The sequence below is a fragment of the Gopherus flavomarginatus genome, chromosome 1 (genome assembly GCF_025201925.1).
Source record: "Gopherus flavomarginatus isolate rGopFla2 chromosome 1, rGopFla2.mat.asm, whole genome shotgun sequence".
NCBI lineage: Eukaryota > Metazoa > Chordata > Testudines > Testudinidae > Gopherus > Gopherus flavomarginatus.
The window spans coordinates 360,270,892-360,292,461 of NC_066617.1; the positions used below are offsets into that span (position 1 = coordinate 360,270,892).

A 21,570-nucleotide genomic window follows, 5' to 3' on the forward strand; every position below is an offset into this window, starting at 1 on the left:
AAATTGTCCTTGAAATGTGGAAAATCTTGTAGTTTTACATAATTAGTAGTATATGTAAAGGTGCATGTGTTTTATTAATCTGTTTATTCTAAAGTTCTAGGAAGAAATCACTGCCAGTGTGGTTCCACACTGTCTGAGATTTGGGGGGCGTGTCATAAACAGATAGTTAAGGGTTAATGTCTCTTTTACCTGTAAAGGGTTAAGAAGCTCAGTAAACCTGGCTGACACCTGACCAGAGAACCAATGAGGGGACTTTCAAATCTTGGTGGAGGGAAGTCTTTGTTTGTGTTGTTTGTTTTGTTCGTTGTTCGCTCTCGGGACTGAGAGGGACGAGACGTACACCCAGGCTTCAAATCTTTCTGAATCAGTCTTTCATGTTTCAAACTTGTAAGTAGCCAGGCAAGGCGGATTAGTCTTATGTTTGTTTTCTCAACTGGTGAATGCTTTTCCTTTTGCTGGAAGGATTTTTACCTGTTTGCTGTAACTTTGAATCTAAGGCTCGGGGGGGGGGAGGTCCCTCTAGTCTATATGAATCTGACTACCCTGTAAAGCATTTTCCATCCTGATTTTACAAAGATAATATTTTACTTTTTCTTTCTTGAATTAAAAACTTTCTTTTTTAAGAACCTGATTGATTTTTTCCTTGTTTTAGAATCCAAGGGATTGAGTCTGAACTCTCCAGGGATTGGTGGGAGGGAAGGAGGGGGGGAAGGTTAATTCCTCTTTGTTTTAAGATCCAAGGAGTTTGGATCAGTGTAGCCTCTCAGGGTAACCCAGGGAGGGGAGAGTCTGGGAGGAAAAAGAGGAGGAAAGTTAATTTCTCCTTGTTTTAAGACCCAAGGGGTTTGGGTCTTGGGTTCCCCAGGGAAGGTTTTGGGGGAACAGGAAGTGTGCCAAACACTATATTTTTGGTTGGTGGCAGCGTTATCAGATCTAAGCTAGGAATTAAGCTTAGAAGGGTCCATGCAGGTCCCCACTCTTTGGACGCTAAAGTTCAAAGTGGGGGAAAAAACCTTGACAACTGTCATTTACCATTCCCTGCAATGGAGTGTACTAGCCTATGACGGCTGCAGAGGGGAGTCTCTGGGGCTATGCCTGGGTTTTGCTGCAAAGACCCAGGCAGGCAGCCACTGCATGAGAGGAAGGTGGTTGGTGCTCTGAGAAGACCCGGGGCTGCTCTTTCTTTCTATTGCTCTAGACTGGAGTTTTGCAGTGTGGGTGCGGCTCCCCCTCCCTTAGCCAATCAGAAAGCGTTCTGAGAAAGGGGACAGGATACAAACCAACTTTCTTCTCTGAGAACATGGAGAAGGCGGGGCTGGGGAGGAAGGTGCCACTGCTGGTCCCTCCCAGACAGAGGGAAGGTTCAACCTGCTCCTCGTGCCTTTGCCCAACAGGAACACCTGGGGAAAAGAAACCCCACAAAGGGGGTGTTTTGAAATCTGTTATCTCTGGGCTTTGCTCTCCGGGAGAGGCTGGCTCTCTGTGGGGAAAAATCCTCTGCAGGCTTACGCCCAAAGTTCTTTTAATGAGACGTTGCTGAGCATAGCTATTGAAGAATGGCCGCCTGCCCCATCCCTTCCTCTCCATAAATAGCTGTATCCCTCTGTATTGCTGGTGCAGAGCAATTGCCCTGAGCAGCGATAGTCATAAGGAATTCAAAGGGTGACCTTCCTGCTGTCATTGATCTGTCCTGCACTGAGACACCTTTATAAATCTCTGCCTGCTGCAGCTCGCGAAAGGATGCTCTTGAGCGGCCACTTCTGCAGCTCCCTTGGCGCTTCTGCCTCACACAAGGGCACCCTTAGAAACTCGGTGCAAACGTTTGTCTCTAGCAGTCATCAGATTGTTTTTAAAGACTGGACAGAAATAAAAAGGCTGCCATTGCAACTGAGGGGGTTGATTTTTGTTTTGTTTTAAACCAGACTAGGTTTAAAACGCAGGCAAAACTCTGGCCTTGGAAACACACGGGGTTTAGGATGGGCGCAAAAGATATTAGAGTCATGCTTTCTGATTGGGGGCAGGCACAGCACATTCCACAGTGTCCTTAATGTTACTCTGAAAAGGAGCAGTAACAAAAAATTGAAATACTCAGTTGCAATAGGGTTGAACGAGAAATGGAGTCCTTTCACCTTGTTGAAGCAGCCATATGTAACCACACTCTGAATGTGTAACTAAAGCTAAGTGTAATGTGCTGTGCATTAATTAAACAGTTCTTTTTTAAATAGAAAATGACTTAAACTGGGACTAATTAGTTTCTCATGGGGTGATAAAAACATTATTTTACTCGGTAAAAACCACTTCTGGTGAATACAAGACATCTCTGCTTTCCAGAGTACCAACTGTTATCATCAAGTGCTTGGTAGTTGCAGCAGCAATTTGGAGGAGACAAGGGATCATGAGGTTGGCTCATCTGAGGAAGATCAACCACAGCACATGAACAATTCAATGTGCATCATCCTAGAGATTTTTGACACATTGGAACTCAAAATTAACGGAGGGAAAAAACCCACGTTACTGACCCAAAGCCTAGGCAGCCTGTTAATTTGAGATCAATAAGAGCTTATTTATCCTAGACTGGAAATAAGGCACTCATACCAGAAATAAGGTGTACATTTTTGACAGCCAGAGTAATTAATTAGTGGAACAATTTACCAAAGTTCATGGTGGATTCTCCATCACTGACCATTTGTAAATCAAAATGGGATGTTTTAAAAGTTCTGCTCTTGGGATTATTTTGGGGAAGTTCTATGGCCTGTGCTATACAGGAGGTCAGACTAGATGATCACAACGGTCTCGTCTGGCCTTGGAATCTATGAAATGGGTGCAGTATAATATCAGAGCATCTTTACCAATGTGCAGTAAATTAATAGACAGAGGTGGAAGGATGGGCTCATTTGGGAGTCAGAAGATTTGGATTCAATTTCTGGCTTTGACACTGGCTTCCTGTGTGACCTTGGGCAAGTCACTTAACTGTTCTGTGCTTCCATTTCCCCACCTGTAAAAGGAATGGTAATACATTTCCTCAGAGAGGTGGAGGGAGGCTAAATCACTAATGTCAGGGACTCCAAGATACCACAGTGCTGCAAGTCAGAAAAAAGTCTGTAAATAAAGACTCCCACTGACTTTCAAAAGAGCCTTAGGGAAAGTCCTACTGAAATTCAAACTCTTAGCCCAGTCCAGTTTCTTTCCTGGGCCCCCAGGACAGTTCTGGTTGCAATATCTCTTCCTCTTTGTCTTCTTTCCCCTCTTCTCTGATAGGTTGAGGAAGCTTCTCCTTCGAGAGCACAGAGGAGGGATCTGAGGAGTAAACTTCCCAGAATAATGATTCTGGGCATGGGGAGGACACCCTGGGTCACCTCGCGCTGGATTGCTTACTGTACTGATCCCTCAGTGTTGTATTTAGTGTACCGTCAATACCCCAAGGCTGGTGCCTCAGTAGCATCTCCTGGCAAATTACTGCAAATACACCCTGGTATTTAAAGTCCTCCTATTCTAGGGAATTCCCACCTATTTGACATGCATGGCGACACACCCCACTCACCTTTAAATAAGGCTTCGAGTTTGTCATGGAGGTCGTGGAAGTCACGGATTCCATCACTTTCCGCGACCTCTGTGAAATTCTGCAGCTGCAGCAGCCGGTGAGGCTGACCCCAGAGCCGCCCGAGCAGTGGCTGGTGCAGCTGGCCCTAGGGCCGCCCAAGCAGCAGCTGGTGCAGCTGGACCCGGGGACTGCTTGAGCAGCGGCTGGTGCAGCTGGCCCTGGGAACCGCCTGAGCAGTGGCTGGTGCAGCTGGCCCCAGGGCTGCCCAAGCAGCAGCTGGTGCAGCTGGACCCGGGGACTGCTTGAGCAGCGGCTGGTGCAGCTGGCCCTGAGAACCGCCTGAGCAGTGGCTGGTGCAGCTGGCCCCAGGGCTGCCCAAGCAGCAGCTGGTGCAGCTGGACCCGGGGACTGCTTGAGCAGCAGCTGGTGCAGCTGGCCCTGGGAACCGCCTGAGCAGTGGCTGGTGCAGCTGGCCCCGGGGACCGACTGAGCAGCGGCCAGTGTTGCTGGACCTGGGGGGCCCCCAAGTGCAGAGGGGCCTGGACAGCTAAGATTTGGTTAGTGGTGTTTATAGTAAAAGTCATGGACAGGTCACGGGCTGTGAATTTTTATCGCCCGTGACCTGTCCATGACTTTTACTAAAAATACCCGTGACTAAACCTTAGCCTTACTGTGACACTGCACTCCATATGCTCCATAGTGATATTATGATATGAGTGTGGCATAATTGTGATGTATTTTATGCAAGAGAGGTCATGTGAGATATCATTGAAAAGGTTATAATTTACTGAATATGATTATCCTACTTGTATGCATGTATCATTTTTGTATCTGAAGTTAGGAATATTGACTATGTATCCATATTACAAATGTGTTTACACCTGAGGAACACCCACTAGACAAGATGCTTTCAGAAAAGCTGGATGGGGAAGGGCCATTAGAGAAAACAACAGGCCTTAGAGGAAGCTTATCTCCCACCTGAGGAGTCTTCCTAAGGATGCTATAAATGGCCTTCGAGCAATGGCTCCTGTGACGCTACAAGGACATGCAACCAGCTCTCCTGCTGCTGGACTCCATCTTGGGATATCAGTATTTTTCCACCAACTGGTGTGGAAACCAAGCTTAGAAACAAAGGGTTCCCACCATATGAAAAACCTGTATAAGGCAGCAAAGTGACATCATCTTGGTTCTTCACTGACTCCCTCACTCAAGATGACTCCTGGAAACACTTGAGGAACAAAGACTGACCTGGGGGAAGTGCTGGACCCAGACTAAAGGGATTTTCACCTGTGAATGGAACACCTGGGGATTCCAAGCTGTAAGCAAGTGCAGCTTGCCCCTTAAGAATCTGCAGCCTGCTTGTGTCATCACTTAGGATGAGAATTTGCTATTCATATCCAGTCTATGTAGTATATTAAACTGTTTGTGTTTTTGTTTATTTGCTAGATAATCTGCTTTGATCTGTTTGCTATCCCTTATAATCACTTAAAATCTATCTTTTGTAGTTAATAAACTTGTTTTGTATCTAAAACCAGTGTGTGGGAGTCATAATGTGGGGGAGAAAGCTGTTGTATATTCCTCTCCACATGGGGGGGAGAGCAAATTTCATGAACTTGTACTGTACAGTTCCCTGTGCAGTGCAAGACAGTATAATTATGGATTTACACTCCAGAGGGGGTGCGTGCCTGAGTAGCTGGGCAGTACCCTTGCTGGAGCCTTTCCAAGCAGTAGCTATAATAGGTTTCAAAAAAGAACTAGATGAATTCATGGAGGATAGGTCCATCAATGGCTACTAGCCAGGATGGGCAGGGATGGTGTCCCTAACCTGTGTTTGTCAGAAGCTGGGAATGGGCGATGGGATGGATCACTTGGTGATTCCCTGTTCTGTTCATTCCCTCTGGGGCACCTGGCATTGGTCACTGTTGGAAGACAGGATACTGGGCTAGATGGACCTTTTGTCTGACCCAGTATGGTCATTCTTATGTTCTAACACCTGGTCAGCAGTGTATTGGAGGAACTGGGTGCTGCCATGGGAGAATGGCTGAATGTCTTCTCCCTTTCCCAGGCTCATGTCTTCAGAGAGCTATAATGTGAGTCAGGCAGTGCATGATGGTCATGTTCCACAGTAACTCTGCCTAATGCACGGCCTCAGTGTGCTGGGGAAGGAGTGTCTAAAATTGATGAGAGAGTGCAGGAGGTTCTGAGGCCACTTTGCTGCGCTTTGTCTTCTCCAAGAGCTTCAGCTGGAGCAGATTTCCCTGATGCTTGGTGACAGGAGGGAGTGGTGCAGTGGATTACCCCCCGCCAGCTAGGTATGAGCAGCTCTGTGACATGAAGACTTGGCTGTGGTAGTGAGGAACGTCCAGAGCTGAGCTAGGCAACATTTAGCTGTTCCTGGGATTTCTTGAGAACTAATGCACAGTACATCAGCCAGTCAGATGTCACCAGTCTTCCATTCAGTGACTACATTCATCTGTTTGCTGTTAAATAATACCCTAATGGATATGGTTTCTTTCATCTGAAGAGCTCTAAGTTCATGACAAGTAGGCATACGTTTATTACGTCCATTTTAAGGGTGGGGAAACTGAGGCATGGGCAAAGTCACCTCGATATTATGATGGTGAGTGTAGCCTAGAATTGCCATAGAAAAATTGTGAAGTACCTGAGGTCACACAAAAAATCAGTGACAGTCTTGAATAAAACTCAGGTCCTCCCAGTCCTCTGCTTTATCCACTAAACCATGCTGTATTCTACATATGTTGTAAAAACCTAACCCTATCTATCTTGGGTACTTATATTGCCTGTATTACCATAGTGCCTGAGCAGCTCATGATCTTTTAACATATTTATCACAGAACCCACGTGAAGTAGGAAAATGCTATTACATCCCTATTTTACAGATGGGGAACTGGGGGCAACTAAATGACTAAAGTGACACAGGAAGTCTGTGTCAGAGCCAGGAATTAAACCCAGATCTCCTTAGTCTAGGACTTGGGGGATCTTGGCTCAAGTTCCTGCTCCACAAATCACAGGACCATCCTTCCTCGCTGCACCATCCAAATCCATAACAACCTTCAGTGGGTGCAGCAGTAGGTCCTAAGTAGGTTGGAGACAGAGCTAAAGGTAAAGCGTGAAATCCTGGCCTCTCTGAAGTCAGTTGGGGTCGAGATTCCACTCAGATGATTTACAGAGAACAATTGTTTCCACTGTTGGTATTTTCCCATCATTACACAACCATCTGCGTAAGATAAAAGCTCTTCCTGTATATTGCCACCACTGCTATTTAAACATAAGGCATTTTATTTATTTAAACTTCTGTCCTTTCTGAGCGAGGTTTAAAGCTAGCAAATCAATTCAACTGATTGGTGCTAATGTACTTTACTTGCAGAAAGAGATTAAATTATTTTCTGTAGCTTATGTCTGAAAATGAATCAGCAGCTATATTTCGGGGGCGGGGTGAACTGCAAAACCAAACAGCCTTTACCAAAGGCATTATGATATTGTCTCATTATGGGGCTTATTAAAGCCTCTTGCTCTAACTGGTGTCTGCACAGCTGTGAATTTATGACATCCTCTGTCTGCAAATACTGCAGCGTATGTGGTCGTGCCACATCTCATGTAGGATAAGGTTAGCTGTATACCACAAAGCATTTTATTTCTTCTTTTTTTAAACAGACCTATTAAGAAGTAAAGTGACATGATGCTAGCTGTACACATGTGAAATGCAAGATCAACAGATATTTTAAAGCTTCTTTCAAATATTGTAGCAAAAGTTATTTGTATTAAAGTAACATCTGGAGTCCCCAAATGAGGTCAAATCCCCATGGTGCGAGGTGCTGGACAAACACACAGTGAGACACAGTCCCTGACCTGAAGACTTTGCAGTCTAAATAGATGAAGGATCGGAGGGGTGAGAAGATATATGATTTGGTCAAGATCAGTGGCAGGAGTGGAGGCAGAACAAAGGGTTCCTAAGGGCTTGTCTACACTTCCTGTTTTATCGGCGGGCACCGATCGATCCAGCGGGGGTCGATTTATCGTGTCTAGTATAGACGTGATAAATCAACTGCTGAATGCTCTCCTGTTGACTCTGGTACTCCACCAGTGAAGACACTGCAGTAAGTAGATCTAAGTACATGAGTTCAGCTACGCTATTCACGTAACTGAAGTTGTGTATCTTTAGATCGACCCTGTGCAGTAGTGTAGACAAGCCCTAACTCCCAGTCAAGTAACCTATCAGCTGGACCACGCTATCTCTGTTATACTTATAGCAATTAATCACACCAATAGTTTTTAAGGCAGCAAATATGAAACAACAGAGCAATAATATCTATAACTAAATGGAAGGATTGTCGAGGATCATCTAGCCCCGTGACTACTACCCAATGCCAGTCCTCCAGGTGGGCATTAAAGATACTGTGAGATCTGACCCTGAGCAGATCAGAAGTGACTACCGGGGTCTGGGAGTAAGGAGTAAGGAGTTGGGGGTGCAAGTGATGTTCTCTTTGATTATTTCAGTCAAGGGTAGGAGCCCAGCCAGAGACAGATGCATCTTGGAGGTGGATGGCTGGCTGCGGGGATAGCGCCACCGGGAGAGCGTTGGCTTCCTTGACCATGGGATGCTGTTCCGGGAAGAAGGACTGTTAAGCAGAGATGGGGTCCACCTATCAAAGATGGGGGACAGCATATTTGCATACAGATTGGATAACTTAGTGAGGAGGGCTTTAAATTAAGTTCAATGGGGGCAGGAGACAAAAGCCCACAGATCAGTTAAAAACATGGAGACCTGGGAGAAGGGTTGGAACCTGGAGGGAGCATGGGCATAGGAAGAACTAGAAATACTAGTGAATAGTCATAAGTATGACACAGTTGGCATCACAGAGACTTGGCAGGTTAATATCCATGACTAGAATATTGGTATAGAAGGGTACAGCTTGCTCAGGAAGGACAAGATGGGAAAAAGGGAGCAGGTGTTGCCTTGTGTATTAAAGATGTATACACTTGGATCGAGTCTGAGATGGAAATAAGAGACAGACTGAGGGATGTGATCATTCCCCTTTATTCGACTTTGGTGAGGCCTCATCTGGAGTACTGTGTCCAGTTTTGGGCCCCACACTACAAGAAGGATGTGGAAAAATTGCAAAGAGTCCAGCAGAGGGCAACAAACATGATTAGGGGGCAGGAATACATGATTTATGAGGAGAGGCTGAGGGAACTTGGACTGTTTAGTCTGCAGAAGAGAAGAATGAGGGTGGATTTGATAGCTGCTTTCAATTACCTGAAAGAGGGTTCCAGAAAGGATGGATCTAGACTGTTCTCAGTGGTAGCAGATGACAGAACAAGGAGTAATGGTCTCAAGTTGCAGTGGGGAGGTTTAGGTTGGATATGACTTTTTGGTTTCAGTTTTCACCCAAAAAGGTTAGTAGCGCTTGGACGTCTAACATAGTGAATGCCAGTGGAATAAGAGACTAAAATAGGGAAAGAACAGGTTAAAAATTATGTAGACAAGTTAGATGTCTTCAAGTCACCAGAGCCTCATTAAATACCTCCTAGAATACATAAGGAGCTGGCTGAGGAGTTATCCAAGCCATTAGTGAATATCTTTGAAAAGTCATGAAAGATGAGAGATTCCAGAAGACTGGAAAAGGGCAAATACAGTGTCAAGCTATAAAAAGGGAAATAAGGACAACCCAGGGGAATTACAGACCAGTTAGCTTAACTTCAATACCTGGAAAGATAATGGAGCAAATAATCAAGCAATCATTTTACAAACACCTACAAGATAATAAGGTGATAAGGGTAACAAGCCTTGTGGTTGGGAGGAAGCAGTGGATGTGGTATATTTTGACTTTAGTAATGCTTTTGATACTGTCTCACATGACCTTCTCATAAACAATCCAGGAAAATGCAGCCTAGATGGAGCTATTGTAAGGTGGGTGCATAACTGGTTGGAAAACCGTTCCCAGAGAGTTGTCACCAGTGGTTCACAGTTGAGCTGGAAGGGAATGTCAAGTGGGGTCCCACTCAGATCAGTTCTGGGTCTGGTTCTGTTCAATATCTTCATCAATGATTTAAAGAATGGCATAGACACTACACTTACAAAGTTTGCGGACAATACCAAACTGGGAGGGGTTGCAAGTGCTTTGGAGGATAGGATTAAAATTAAAAATGATCTGGACAAACTCAAGAAATGGTCTGAAGTAAATAAGGGATGAAATACAATCTGGACAAATGCAAAGTACCCCACTTAGGAAGGAACAATCAGTTGCACACATACAAAATGGGAAATGACTGCCTAGGAAGGAGTACTGCGGAAAGGGATCTAGGGGTCATAATGGATCACAGGCTAAATATGAGTCAACAGTGTAACACTGTTGCAAAAACAGAGATCATCATTCTGGGCTGTATCAACAGGAGTGTGGTAAGCAAGACACCAGAAGAAATTCTTCTCTGATCCAGGCCAATTAGGCCTCAGCTGCAGTGTTGTGTCCAGTTCTGGGCACCACATTTCAGGAAGGATGTGGACAAATTGGAGAAAGTCCAGAGAAGTGCAACAAAAATGATTAAAGGTCTACAAAACATGACCTATGCGGGAAGATTGAAAAAAATTAGTTTGTTTAGTCTGGACAAGAGGACACTGAGAGGGCACACAACAGTTTTCAAGTACATAAAAGGTTGTTACAAGGAGGAGAATGAAAATTTGTTGTTAACTCCTGAGGATAGGACAAGAAGCAATGGGCTTAAATTGCAGCAAGGGTGGTTTAGGTTGGACATTTGGAAAAACTTCTTAGCTGTCAAGGTAGTTAAGCACTGGAATTAATTGTCTAGGGACGTTGTAGAATCTCTGTTACTGGAAGTTTTTAAGAGGAGGTGTCATATAAACCCCTCCCATTGCTGCTTCACCAACTGTAATGGTCCCTTAACCTCGTGACCATACACAAGTTCAAATGGTGAAAACCCTAAACTGGGATGTGGTACAGCCCTGTAGGCAAACAGCAACTGCTGCAACACTAGATCCCAATTATTGGAGAATTCGTTGATGAATTTTTGTATCATGGCCCCCAAAGTTCCATTGAACCTTTCCACCAGGCCATTGGTTTGATGGTGGTACGGGGTGGCAACCAAGTGATTCACCCCATGCGTTTCCCACAGTTTTTCCATGGTCCCTGCCAGGAAATTAGACCCTGAATCTGTAAGGATGTCGGAGGGCCAACCTACCCTGGCAAAGATGTCTGTTAGGGCCAGGCACACAGTGTTAGCCCTGGTGTTGCCTAGAGCTGCTGCTTCCGGCCATCGGGTAGCAAAGTCCACTAAAGTCAGTACGTACTGCTTTCCTCTGGGTGTCTTTTTTGGGAAAGGACCCAGAATATCCACAACTACTCGCTGAAATGGGACCTCAATTATGGGGAGTGGCTGGAGAGGGGCCTTGACCTGGTCTTGGGGTTTTCCCACTCTTTGGCAGACCTCACAAGACCGGACATACTTGGCAACGTCCTTGCCCATCCCCTCCCAGTGGAAGGACTTCCCCAACCGGTCCTTGGTTCTGTTCACCCCAGCATGGCCACTGGGATGATCATGGGCTAAGCTTAAGAGCTTCCCCCGGTACTTAGTTGGAACCACCAACTGTTTTTGTGGCTGCCATTCTTCCCGGTGTCCACCAGAAAGAATCTCCTTGTATAAAAGTCCTTGGTCTATAACAAACCGGGATCGATTAGAAGAGCTGAGAGGCGGTGGGGTGCTCCGTGCCACCACCCAAGCTTTCTGAAGGCTGTCATCTGCTTCCTGCTCGGTCTGGAACTGTTCCCTTGAGGCTGGGGTCACCAGTTCTTCCTCAGACTGTGGACTTGGGCTTGGTCCCTCTGGAAGCGATGTAGGTGATGGGATTGTTTCCGTTGCTGGTGAACCGCTCTCCGCTGGTGCACCTGAGGTTATTTCAGGCTCTGGCTGAGCCTTTTGGGTATGGCTGTCTGTTGCTTCTGCCAGTTTTGGCTCGCTGGCGCCCTCTGGCATTGAGTTTGAAGATGTGGTTGCACTTGTTGGTGCTGGTTGCTGTTCCAGTTCCGTGCCTGGGACTGGAGGTGTTGTGGCTGTTTCAGTGGTTGGCATGGAATCCGGGTCCACTACCTCTGTCTGGGTCTCTGGTAACCCAGACGGGGCGTCTGTGGACGGCTCAGGAACAGGAATGGGTCTGGAAGCTTGCCTGGTTTGGCTACGTGTAACCATTCCCACTCGCTTGGCCCGCTTCACCTGGTTGGCCAAGTCTTCCCCCAGTAGCATGGGGATAGGATAATTGTCATAGACTGCAAAAGTCCACATTCCTGACCAGCCTTTGTACTGGACAGGCAGTTGAGCTGTAGGCAAGTCTACAGCTTGTGACATGAAGGAGTAAATTGTAACTTTGGCCTTTGGGTTGATTAATTTGGGGTCTACGAAGGATTGGTGGATAGCTGACACTTGTGCCCCCGTGTCTCTCCACGCAGTAACCTTCTTTCCGCCCACTCTCAAATTTTCCCTTCGCTCCAAGGGTAGTTGAGAGGCATCCGGGCCTGGGGATCTTTGGTGTGATGGTGGTGTAATGAATTGCACTCGCATGGTGTTCTTTGGACAGTTGGCCTTGATATGTCCCAGTTCATTACACTTAAAGCATCTTCCATCTGATGGGTCACTGGGCCGAGGTGAGTTACTGGAGACTGGTGAGGTGGACGAATAGGGCGTCTGTGGCTTGACTTGGGTTGTATGTGGGGTCTTTGGCTGTCCTCGGTTGTAGGGTTTATGGTCGGTGTGCCCCTTGGGGTATTCGTTCCCCTTGACCATAGCTTTCTTGCTTTCTGCCACTTCCATCCATCTGGCTCCAATCTCCCCCGCCTCAGCGAGATTTTTGGGTTTTCCATCTTGTATGTACCGTGTTATGTCCTCAGGAACACCATCCAAGAACTGCTCCATTTGTATGAGGAGGTGCAGTTCTTCCAAGGTTTTAACATTGTGTCCTGATATCCAGGCCTCATAATTTTTCCCAACGTAGTAGGCATGTTTGGGAAATGACACATCTGGTTTCCACTTTTGGGTTCTGAAGCGCCGACGGGCATGATCCGGGGTTATCCCCATTCTGTATCTGGCCTTGGTTTGAAAAAGTTTATAGTCATTCATTTGCTGCTTAGGCATTTCAGCTGCCACCTCTGCTAAAGGTCCACTGAGTTGTGGCCTCAATTCTACCATGTACTGGTCTTCAGGGATGCTGTACCCAAGACAGGCTCTTTCAAAATTTTCCAAGAAGGCCTCGGTGTCATCACCTGCCTTGTAGGTGGGAAATTTCCTGTGATGTGGAACCATAATTGGCGAAGGGTTGTTAGGATTGGCTGGCACATGCAGCCCAGCTTGCGCTAAGTCCAGTTCATGTTTTCTCTGTTTTTCCTTCTCTTCATTTTCTTTTTGTTGTTTTTCCATTTCTTTTTGTTGTTTTTCCATGTCTCGGCGGTGGGCCGCCTCTTCTTCTTCTTGTTTCCTTCTGTGGGCCACCTCTTCTTCTGCTTGTTTCCTTCGGTGGGCCACCTCTTCTTCTTCTAGTTTTCTTTTGTGTGCTGCCTCTTTGGCTGCCTGTTCTCTTTGGTAGGCTGCCAGTTTGATGCTCTCTTCCTTTTCTTTCAGCTCCACCTCTTTTTGTCTTTTTTCCAGTTGTCGCCTGTGTTCAGCTTCTTTGAATTGTTTTTCGGCCTCAATTTTTGCCTTAGAAGTCATGGTTCCTGTTTTCTTGTGTTGGGGTACCCTCCGGTGTTTATCTTCTGAACTGCAGGCTCTGTTGCCTCCTGGGGTCTGCCTAGCAACAGTGCTTTTGCCCTTTGTTTTCAATGTAAAGCAAACCAGAAAAACCACTTTATTTGCATGTATATAGTGCTGGTAATGACTCTCAATGGGAGTGCTATTGTCACAAAAGACTCTTAATAGCCCCTTAATGGGTTCTTGCTTAATATGCAAGCCACAAACTGCCAGAGAGAGCAGAAAAAAAATTCTTTTTGGTTCCCTTTTAAAACCAAACTGTTTCTCTCTGCTAAAAAGCCCCTAGCAGAGAAAAGAAAAATAAAATATTCCTACTGGCTTCTGAATTCTGTCTATCCCGTAACCGCTGCCACTCATGTCATAACTTTAGTCCCAGATTTGGACCTTAGCGTCCAAAATATGGGGGTTAGCATGAAAACCTCCAAGCTTAGTTACCAGCTTGGAGTTGGTACTGCTGCCACCACCCAAAAAATTAGAGTGTTTTGGGGCACTCTGGTCCCCCTGAAAAACCTTCCCTGGGGACCCCAAGACCCAAATCCCTTGAGTCTCACAACAAAGGGAAATAATCCTTTTCCCCTTCCCCCCTCCAGGTGCTCCTGGAGAGATACACAGACACAAGCTCTGCGAATCCAAACAGAGTGACTCCCCCTCTCCGTTCCCAGTCCTGGAAACCAGAATCACCGAGTCAATCTCCCTTTCCCCCCTCCCAACCCAGAGGGTATGCAAAGTCAGGCAAACAAATCCAACACACAGATCTCCCTCTGACTCCTTCCTCCCACCAATTCCCTGGTGAGTACAGACTCAACTTCCCTGAAGTTTCCCAGTAAAGAAAACTTCAACAGGTCTTAAAAGAAAGTTTTATATAAGAAAGAAAGAAAAATACATACAAATAGTCTCTCTGCATTAAGGTGACAAATACAGGGTCAATTGCTTAAAAGAATATTGAATAAACAGCCTTATTCAAAAAGAATACAAATCAAAGCACTCCAGCACTATATTCATGTAAATACAAAAGAAACAAACTCTTTGGTACTCACAACTTGGAAACAGAAGATTAGAAAGCAGAAATACTTCTCCAAAGCTCAGAGAAAGCAGGCAGACAGAAAACAAAGACTCAGACACAAACTTCCCTCCACCCAGAGTTGAAAAAATCCGGTTTCCTGATTGGTCCTCTGGTCAGGTGCTTCAGGTGAAAGAGACATTAACCCTTAGCTATCTGTTTATGACAGCAGGTTAGACCAACACCTGTCAGGGATGGTTTAGTGCAGCGGACTAGACTAGATGACCTAGTGACATCCCTTCCATTTCTACACTTCTATGATTTTATGTGTGTGCGCACGTATGTGGGATCTCCAAGAATAGCAGATCTCAAATCCATATTGGTTTTATGCTGTAGTACATGATTGTAGCAGGACTTAGATAAATTGAATTATTTGTTTGCCTATAAGTATATTATTAAAAAGCATTCTAGAAGTTCAAACAGCAGGATTTTTTTTCCCAGAGAACCTTGTGACTTTACGGTTTTTCTGAGATATTAAGTAGCATTTTCTTGACTTGTGATCATTGGTGGTGCCATCAGAATTAATATTATCTGGTATAACTGGTACCTACTATCGTGCCTTTGCAGAAAGCAAAGCACACTAGAGATTAGAGTGGGAGATTGTGCAACAAAGGCTTTGAGTTCTGGTTCTCACTTTGCCACTATGTTTACTGTGTGATCTCACACACATCAACTTCTGTCTCTGTGCCCCAGTTTCTACATCTATAAAACAAGAGTAACCCAGCCACCTCTATAAAACATGGTAGGAGTTGGGTACAAAGTGCTATGCTTGTGCAGAGTATATCCAAATAACAGCATTTACCTCGTGCTCTCCCCATGAATACTCTTCCCAGACCACTTCACCTTCCATCGTCTGTTGTCTTTCTAGTGTGTTTTCCATCTAATTTCAAATTAAAAGATACCGTCTGCCCCGAGGCTCTTGTCTTTACAATCCCTGCTTCAAGTGCAAAAATTAGCCTTAACTACAGGACTGCTTTCATCTGGCTGCAATGGGCCGGGCAATATGTCTCTAGCTATTATTTTTTAAAAGCCATAATAAAAGAGATACACTCATCAGACCCAGGTAGTGGAGACCTGTGGCTGGTTTGGAATTATCTTGATTGCAGTATGAGAGAGGGTGAAAAACCTCCTATTTCATTCATAGCAAAGAGGAAACTCCTTTCTCACCCCCTTTTAAACTGTGCTTTATATAAAAGCAGAAACAGGGTAGTCACTGTAGATAAAGGGACAGCTGTTGGATTTATACATACACATCTGTTTAAACCAGTCATCCAACTTTACAGAGGGGTGAGGACGAAGGCGCAGATCTTTAAAGGTATTTATGTGCCTATCCTCCATTGAAATAAATGGTAGTTAGGTACTTACATACCTTGGAGTATCTGGGCCTATATTGTGAATGTCTACATTACTTTCTGCTACTATAGCACGTCAATCCTACAATCTCAAAATATTGTTAGCATTTCTATTAATAATGTAACCAAATAGCAGCTAACGTTATGCTTTGCTGCAGCCCCACAAATTTCAGACACTTACCTTATCTGGGGAGAATCATTTTTTTTATCATATTTTGCTCATTAATTGCAAGACATTTGGATGAACCTAGCTATTTTTTCTCTCCCATTGTATATTTCTTGGAATTTTACCCAGCAGGGACTAAGAAGATTGAAGGGACAGCAATACAGATCAAGGCCCCCAGCCTGCCAAGGTTTAGCTCAGTCGTGTACGTTTATTCGTGTGTTTAGCTCTGGGCCTAAATACCCACAGGCTCAAAATTGTGGCATAACAGGATTTGCTGTGGTCGAAGTAGCCCATATCGAGAAGTGCCTGTAAAAGCAGGAGGAGACTGAATGAGGGCGGAGGAAGGGGAAGCAGGGAAGCAGACTCCCTAAGGGAAACAGAACAAGGATCTGAGTTTTGTGTGTGTGTGTGTGTGTGTGTGTGTGTGTGTGTGTGTGTGTGTGTGTGTGTGTGTGTGTGTGTGTGTGTGTGTGTGTGTGTGTGTGTGTGTGTGTGTGTGTGTGTGTGTGTGTGTGTGTGTGTGTGTGTGTGTGTGTGTTTGAAAACTCCCGTCTAGACAGTGTTTGCTTTAAGGTGGCGCTGTGATCTAGGTAGGTTTGTTGTGATTTTCCCCCCTACTTTCCATGAGGGAAACCATTTTGATCGCTGAAATCCACACCCAGCAATAGGACACTGGAACAATCTCCCCAGCAAGCAAGTGGCTCTAGACATTTGGATTTTCTTAAAGACCCTCAGGCTTTAATAGCCGGTCATCTTCCTTTTCTCTCCCCCTCCCCGCGGGCTCTACAGCTGGGCATGCCACGGTGGATTAAAGAGGATGAATGTATTGTTTGCTGCTTCATGCTCTGCACCGCTCTTCTGCATGGAGGCGGGGCTCTGTCCAAAGCTTTTTAGTACTGAAAATGGGTGGGACCATCACATCTCCCTGCTGCTTGTCCAGCCACACACCCATCCGAGGCGGGCTACCCCGCCTCCCGCCCCAGGGGTCAGGGCTGGAAGAGTTAACAGGCGGCCAGCCCACTCCGCAGGCGCTGGCGCAGGCAGGTGATCTCTCTGCATCCCCCCCGCCCTTCTCCAGCATCCTTCGCTGCGCGGCGCTGCTGGCAGCGGGGCGGGGTGGGGCTTTTTTCTCTGCAGCCGCAGCGGCGGCGATGCTCCGGTCTCCGCTCAGATGATGGCTGTGGGGCGGCTGCTCCTCTAGCCGCGGCCGTGAGAGCCGCAGCAGCACCCGCCGGGAGAGGCGCGGTGCGGGGGGGAGGCAGGACCTTGCAGCAGGGCTCTTCTCCGCCGTGCACCAGGGCTGAAACCCGACCGGGCTGCCGCGCGATTGCACTTGCCTCAGGTCGCCAAGGACGTGGGGGGAATCCGCAGCTTTGACCGACCATTGCTTGCGGGCTGGGGGCAGCATTTCCTTTGCCTTGCGTTTGGGCTGGGCTCTGCCAGAGTCCTGGCCCCTTGCGATTAGCACCGAGCCTTCTGCTTGCAGCTAGGGACTGTGCTAAGGCTTTGCACCGCTTTCCCCTCCAAAGTGCTGCGTGCACCGCCGCAGCCCGGATTAACCCCTCCCCCGATCTTGAACTGGCACCGAATTTCCTTTTGCAGCCCCTCGGCCGGGGGCTCTTTCTGGCGGGGGAGTAAGCGAGCGAGTGGATTACTTCGCGGTGCTCTTTGCAGGGTGTGCGGGGACAGGCCAAGCTGCCTAGCCGGGGAGAGGTTGAGGCGCCACCATGGCTTGGCCCTGCATCACCCGGGCGTGCTGCATCGCCCGCTTCTGGAACCAGCTGGACAAGGCGGACATCGCGGTCCCTTTGGTCTTCACCAAATACTCCGAGGCCACCGAGAGCCCCGCGGCCCAGGGGGGTTTGCAGCAGCAGCAGCCGCCGCCGCCGCCACGCCCTTCCTCTGCCATCGAGACCCAGCCCTCCATCCTGGGGGGCGACCTGGATGCAGTTGCCAGGGCGACTGCGGCTGGGGGGGACCACAAGGCTGGGCCGGGGCAGCAGCCGCTGGCCGACTCGGTGATGCGCCAGGACTACAAGCACTGGAAGGTGCAGCGGCCGGAGCCCAGCTGCAAACCCAAGAGCGAGTACCAGCCCTCGGAAACCCCCTTTGAGAAGGAGAGCCAGTACCAGAAGGATTTCCGGGCCTGGCCCATCCCCAAGAGAGGGGACCACCCCTGGATCCCCAAGCCAGCCCCGTCCCCTGGGCCAGCCCCGGACAAGGGCCCCCAGGAGAAACCTCCCAGCCAGGAGAAGAGGAGGAAGCTGCAGCCAGGGCAGGAGAAGAAGGAGGAGGAGGCAGAGCAAAGGGCAAAGGAGGAGGAGCCCAAGGCAGAGGAAGGGCGGAAGAAGAGGGTCCAGGTGGTCGAGGATGGGGGGCAGCAGCAGCCCGTGCTCTCGGCATCCCAGGAGGCAGCCAAAGGGCGAGCAGCAGTGGATGCCCTCAACAAGCAGATCAGAGAGGAAACGGCAGCCGGGGTGAGCAGCTCCTACAGGTGAGAGGCGGATACATCATACCCCTACCCAGCACCCCATCTTCTGTGCGCCTCTGCCCAGAAGCTAGTGTCTCTGGGCCACCCCCAACCCACATCCATCTGCTCAATGCCCCTCCTCCATCCTCTCTGTGTCCGCCCAGCGCCCTCCCCCAACCCCTGTCCACTTGCCCAACGCCCCTCCTCCATCCTCTCTGTGTCCGCCCCGCACCTTCCCCCAACTCTGTCCACGTGCCCAGCGCCCCTCCTCCATCCTCTCTTTGTCTGCCCAGTGCCCTCCCCTAACCCCTGTCCACCTGCCCAAAGCCCCTCCTCCATCCTCTCTGTGTCCGCCCAACCCCCTGCCCCAGCCCTCTCCAGCTGCCCAGCACCCCTCTTCCATCGTCTCTGTGTCCACCCAGTGCCCTCCCCAACCTCTGTCCACTTGCCCAACGCCCCTCCTCAATCCTCTGTGTATCCGCCCAATGTCCCTCCTCCACCCTCTGTGTCCTCTCCGAGGGGAAGCCAAGGAAATCTTCTTCCATCCTCCCCCAACCTCACCCCAGATATATCTCCCTGTGGTGTGCGTGACCATTTCCTATTAGCTAAACACAATAAGAATCACTGGGTCTGCAGCTTCAAGAACTTTCTGGGGGCTCCTCCCACCAATGCAGTCTCACCAATAAATCTCCCTTTGATTTCCACCTCCTCTCTGTTTGTAACTGTATGTGTTCACATGTTGGGCTAATAAGCCTGCTGGCCACTTTTGCACTATGTCTGCAAGCCATTATGAACCAGTGAGGCTTTGGGCTGGAGGCTTCATAGGAGCCCAGGATAAAATCAGCTGGGCTGAAGCATGGCCTGTGAGCTGAAGGCAACTTGTGGAGTTTAAAGCCTGCACCATGCCTTTAATCCAAAGGTGCCTACAGGTGGGAGCATGCATTGGTCCAGGTTCATAAGAGCAGGAGGTATCTGGGATGAAAACAGACCTCCACAATGGGCTTCATTTGATGCAGATTAGGTGTGTCCTGCAGGATCCTGCAGTTGGTGGGTGGGGCAAAGTTTTGTCACTGCCGTGTTAAATGCATTTGGTTGAAGTAGCGTGCTGGCTGCTGGGGGAATCACACGTTTCAGCACATATAAGCTGCAGGTTTTCCCCAGTAACATCTCTTCTTGGTTTTCTCTTTTGATTCTCAGAAGGCAAATGATGCCTGATTTCACATGAAAATAGACCTCCCTGTGGTTCAGAATGAAATGTAGCTGCTGTAAGGTGTTTGTTTCTGGCTGAAAAAGTATGATGTATTGTAAATAAAAAACAAACTGTAACAAAGAGGTGGCAGGCTGGAAGTATACATGCATTGTCTAGGCCCAACTAGAGCGTTGATTTCCTTTTGAAATCAGAGCTTTTCCTTGATGCTGCTTTCCAGATCTTTCCTTGACAGAGGAAACTAGGGCTCTATAGTCCTGAGAGCAGAACTGGTGGCTTTTTAGTGACAAAATAAATGTTGCAATTCTTCTGTCCCCTCAGCCCCCATTAGGAATGGTTGGTGTTTCTAGCAAAGGGAATGTGACTTATTAGCCCATCTCATGGGTTCTGCAGATGAAACCTGTCACATAGCAGCATGAGAAACAATTCATGTGAATCTAAAATGTATACATAATTTAGCTTCTCCATTTTTCTGCTTGCAGTGGGGAAAGGCGCAGTTGGCATTCGGCTTGAAAATCATGGACGAGGTAGATTTTTCCTTCTTATGAACTAAGGCTAAAAATTCTGGGCCTGATTCTTCATTGCCTTGCACCTTGGCAGCCATGTAGCCATGTGCAAAGCATACTCCTGTGGGAATTCTGCGCCAAAAAATTAAACATTCTGCAGAATTCTGCATATTTTATTTGTCAAAATAACACAATGTAATCACACTCATTTCAATTATTTTGGAGATTTATTTCAAAGTAGCTGTCAGCAAGTTGTCTGTAACAATGCAGACAACTAAAAAGGATTCAGGAAATGTTTTCTTGACAAACAGATTCTTTACTAGGCATATTCATACAGAACTTTAAGTAATAATTCATTTAAACTACGATACAGAACCGTATTTCCAGCACCCCTTACAAGTAATACAGAGGCTTGGGGAAGTCAGGGATAATGGAGGAGCTGAGGCAGAGGGAAGTAAATGCTGGGAGTGAACTTGGACGGTTGTTGGGTGTGGGTGGAAGAAGTATGCAAGTATTTTTGGGAGGGGAGGGATTGTTAGTGAATTGGGGAGCCTCCCCCTTGCAGACCCTGGCTGAGCCCTAGTCTCTCCCATTCAGTCAGGCACATGTGCTCCTGTCCCCATGTGTCCCTGCACCCCCACTCAGCCACCCTTCCTTCGCCTGTCCCCATGTGTCCTTACACCCCCTCCCTCTGTCTCCATGTGTCCCTGCACTCTCAGTCAGCCATGCATCTCCCCCCATCCCCATGTTTCCCTACATCCCCAGTCAGCCACCCCTCCATCTCCCACATGTGTCCTTGCATCCCAACTCAGCCGCCCCCTATCCCCATGTGGTCCTGCACTCCCATTCAGCTCCCGTCCCAGTCTGTCCCCCCATAGCCTTTCTGATCCCCAGTCTTTCACCCCCCAGCATTCCCATATGCCCTGCTCTGTCTGTCCCCCCACAAAAATCCCAGGCCTCTTCACCAGGCCCCACGGGCAAGGCCCTGTGAGGAAAGCAGGCTCTCCTCTTCTCTCTCTGCATTTGGCTGCTCTGGCCGGTGAGCCAGGTGCACTCTGTTCTGGCACCACAAGTCTCTGGTGGGAGAAAGGTGTAGGGGTGACCAGACAGCAAATGTGAAAAATCAGGATGGGGGTAGAGGGGTAATAGGAGCCTATATAAGAAAAAGACCCAAAAATCGGGACTGTCCCTATAAAATCAAGACATCTGGTCACCCTAGAAAGGCATAACTGTAGCGCCTCTCCAGCAGAATGTATTTTCTATGGAGAAAAATAATCTGCCTGGGACATGAACTCTGCACATGCGAAGTGGCACAGAATTCCCCCAGGAGTAAACGTGGGTGTAAAACAGTGCCACTCCTATCTGACAATGTTTTCACCCTCACTTTGCACTAGTGTAAATGATACCCTGCCATGAAGAACGATGATGTCTACGAGCCTCATTCTGATTTCACATTCGTATAAAGCAGCAGTGCCACCTTTCAAAGTCAATGGA

General features: G+C 47.6%; 1 protein-coding gene across 1 annotated transcript in view; it reads left to right on the top strand.

Moving 5' to 3' along the window:
* The first annotated feature begins 17,031 nt into the window (after positions 1–17,031).
* Positions 17,032–21,570, top strand: part of MAP6 (microtubule associated protein 6) — a 56,754-nt gene continuing 52,215 nt past the window's right edge. Inside the window, exon 1 of the mRNA XM_050930715.1 lies at positions 17,032–18,387. Within this exon, the coding sequence (XP_050786672.1) occupies positions 17,621–18,387 (767 nt within the window). The 5' untranslated portion in view covers positions 17,032–17,620. The remainder of the gene's footprint in view (positions 18,388–21,570) is intronic.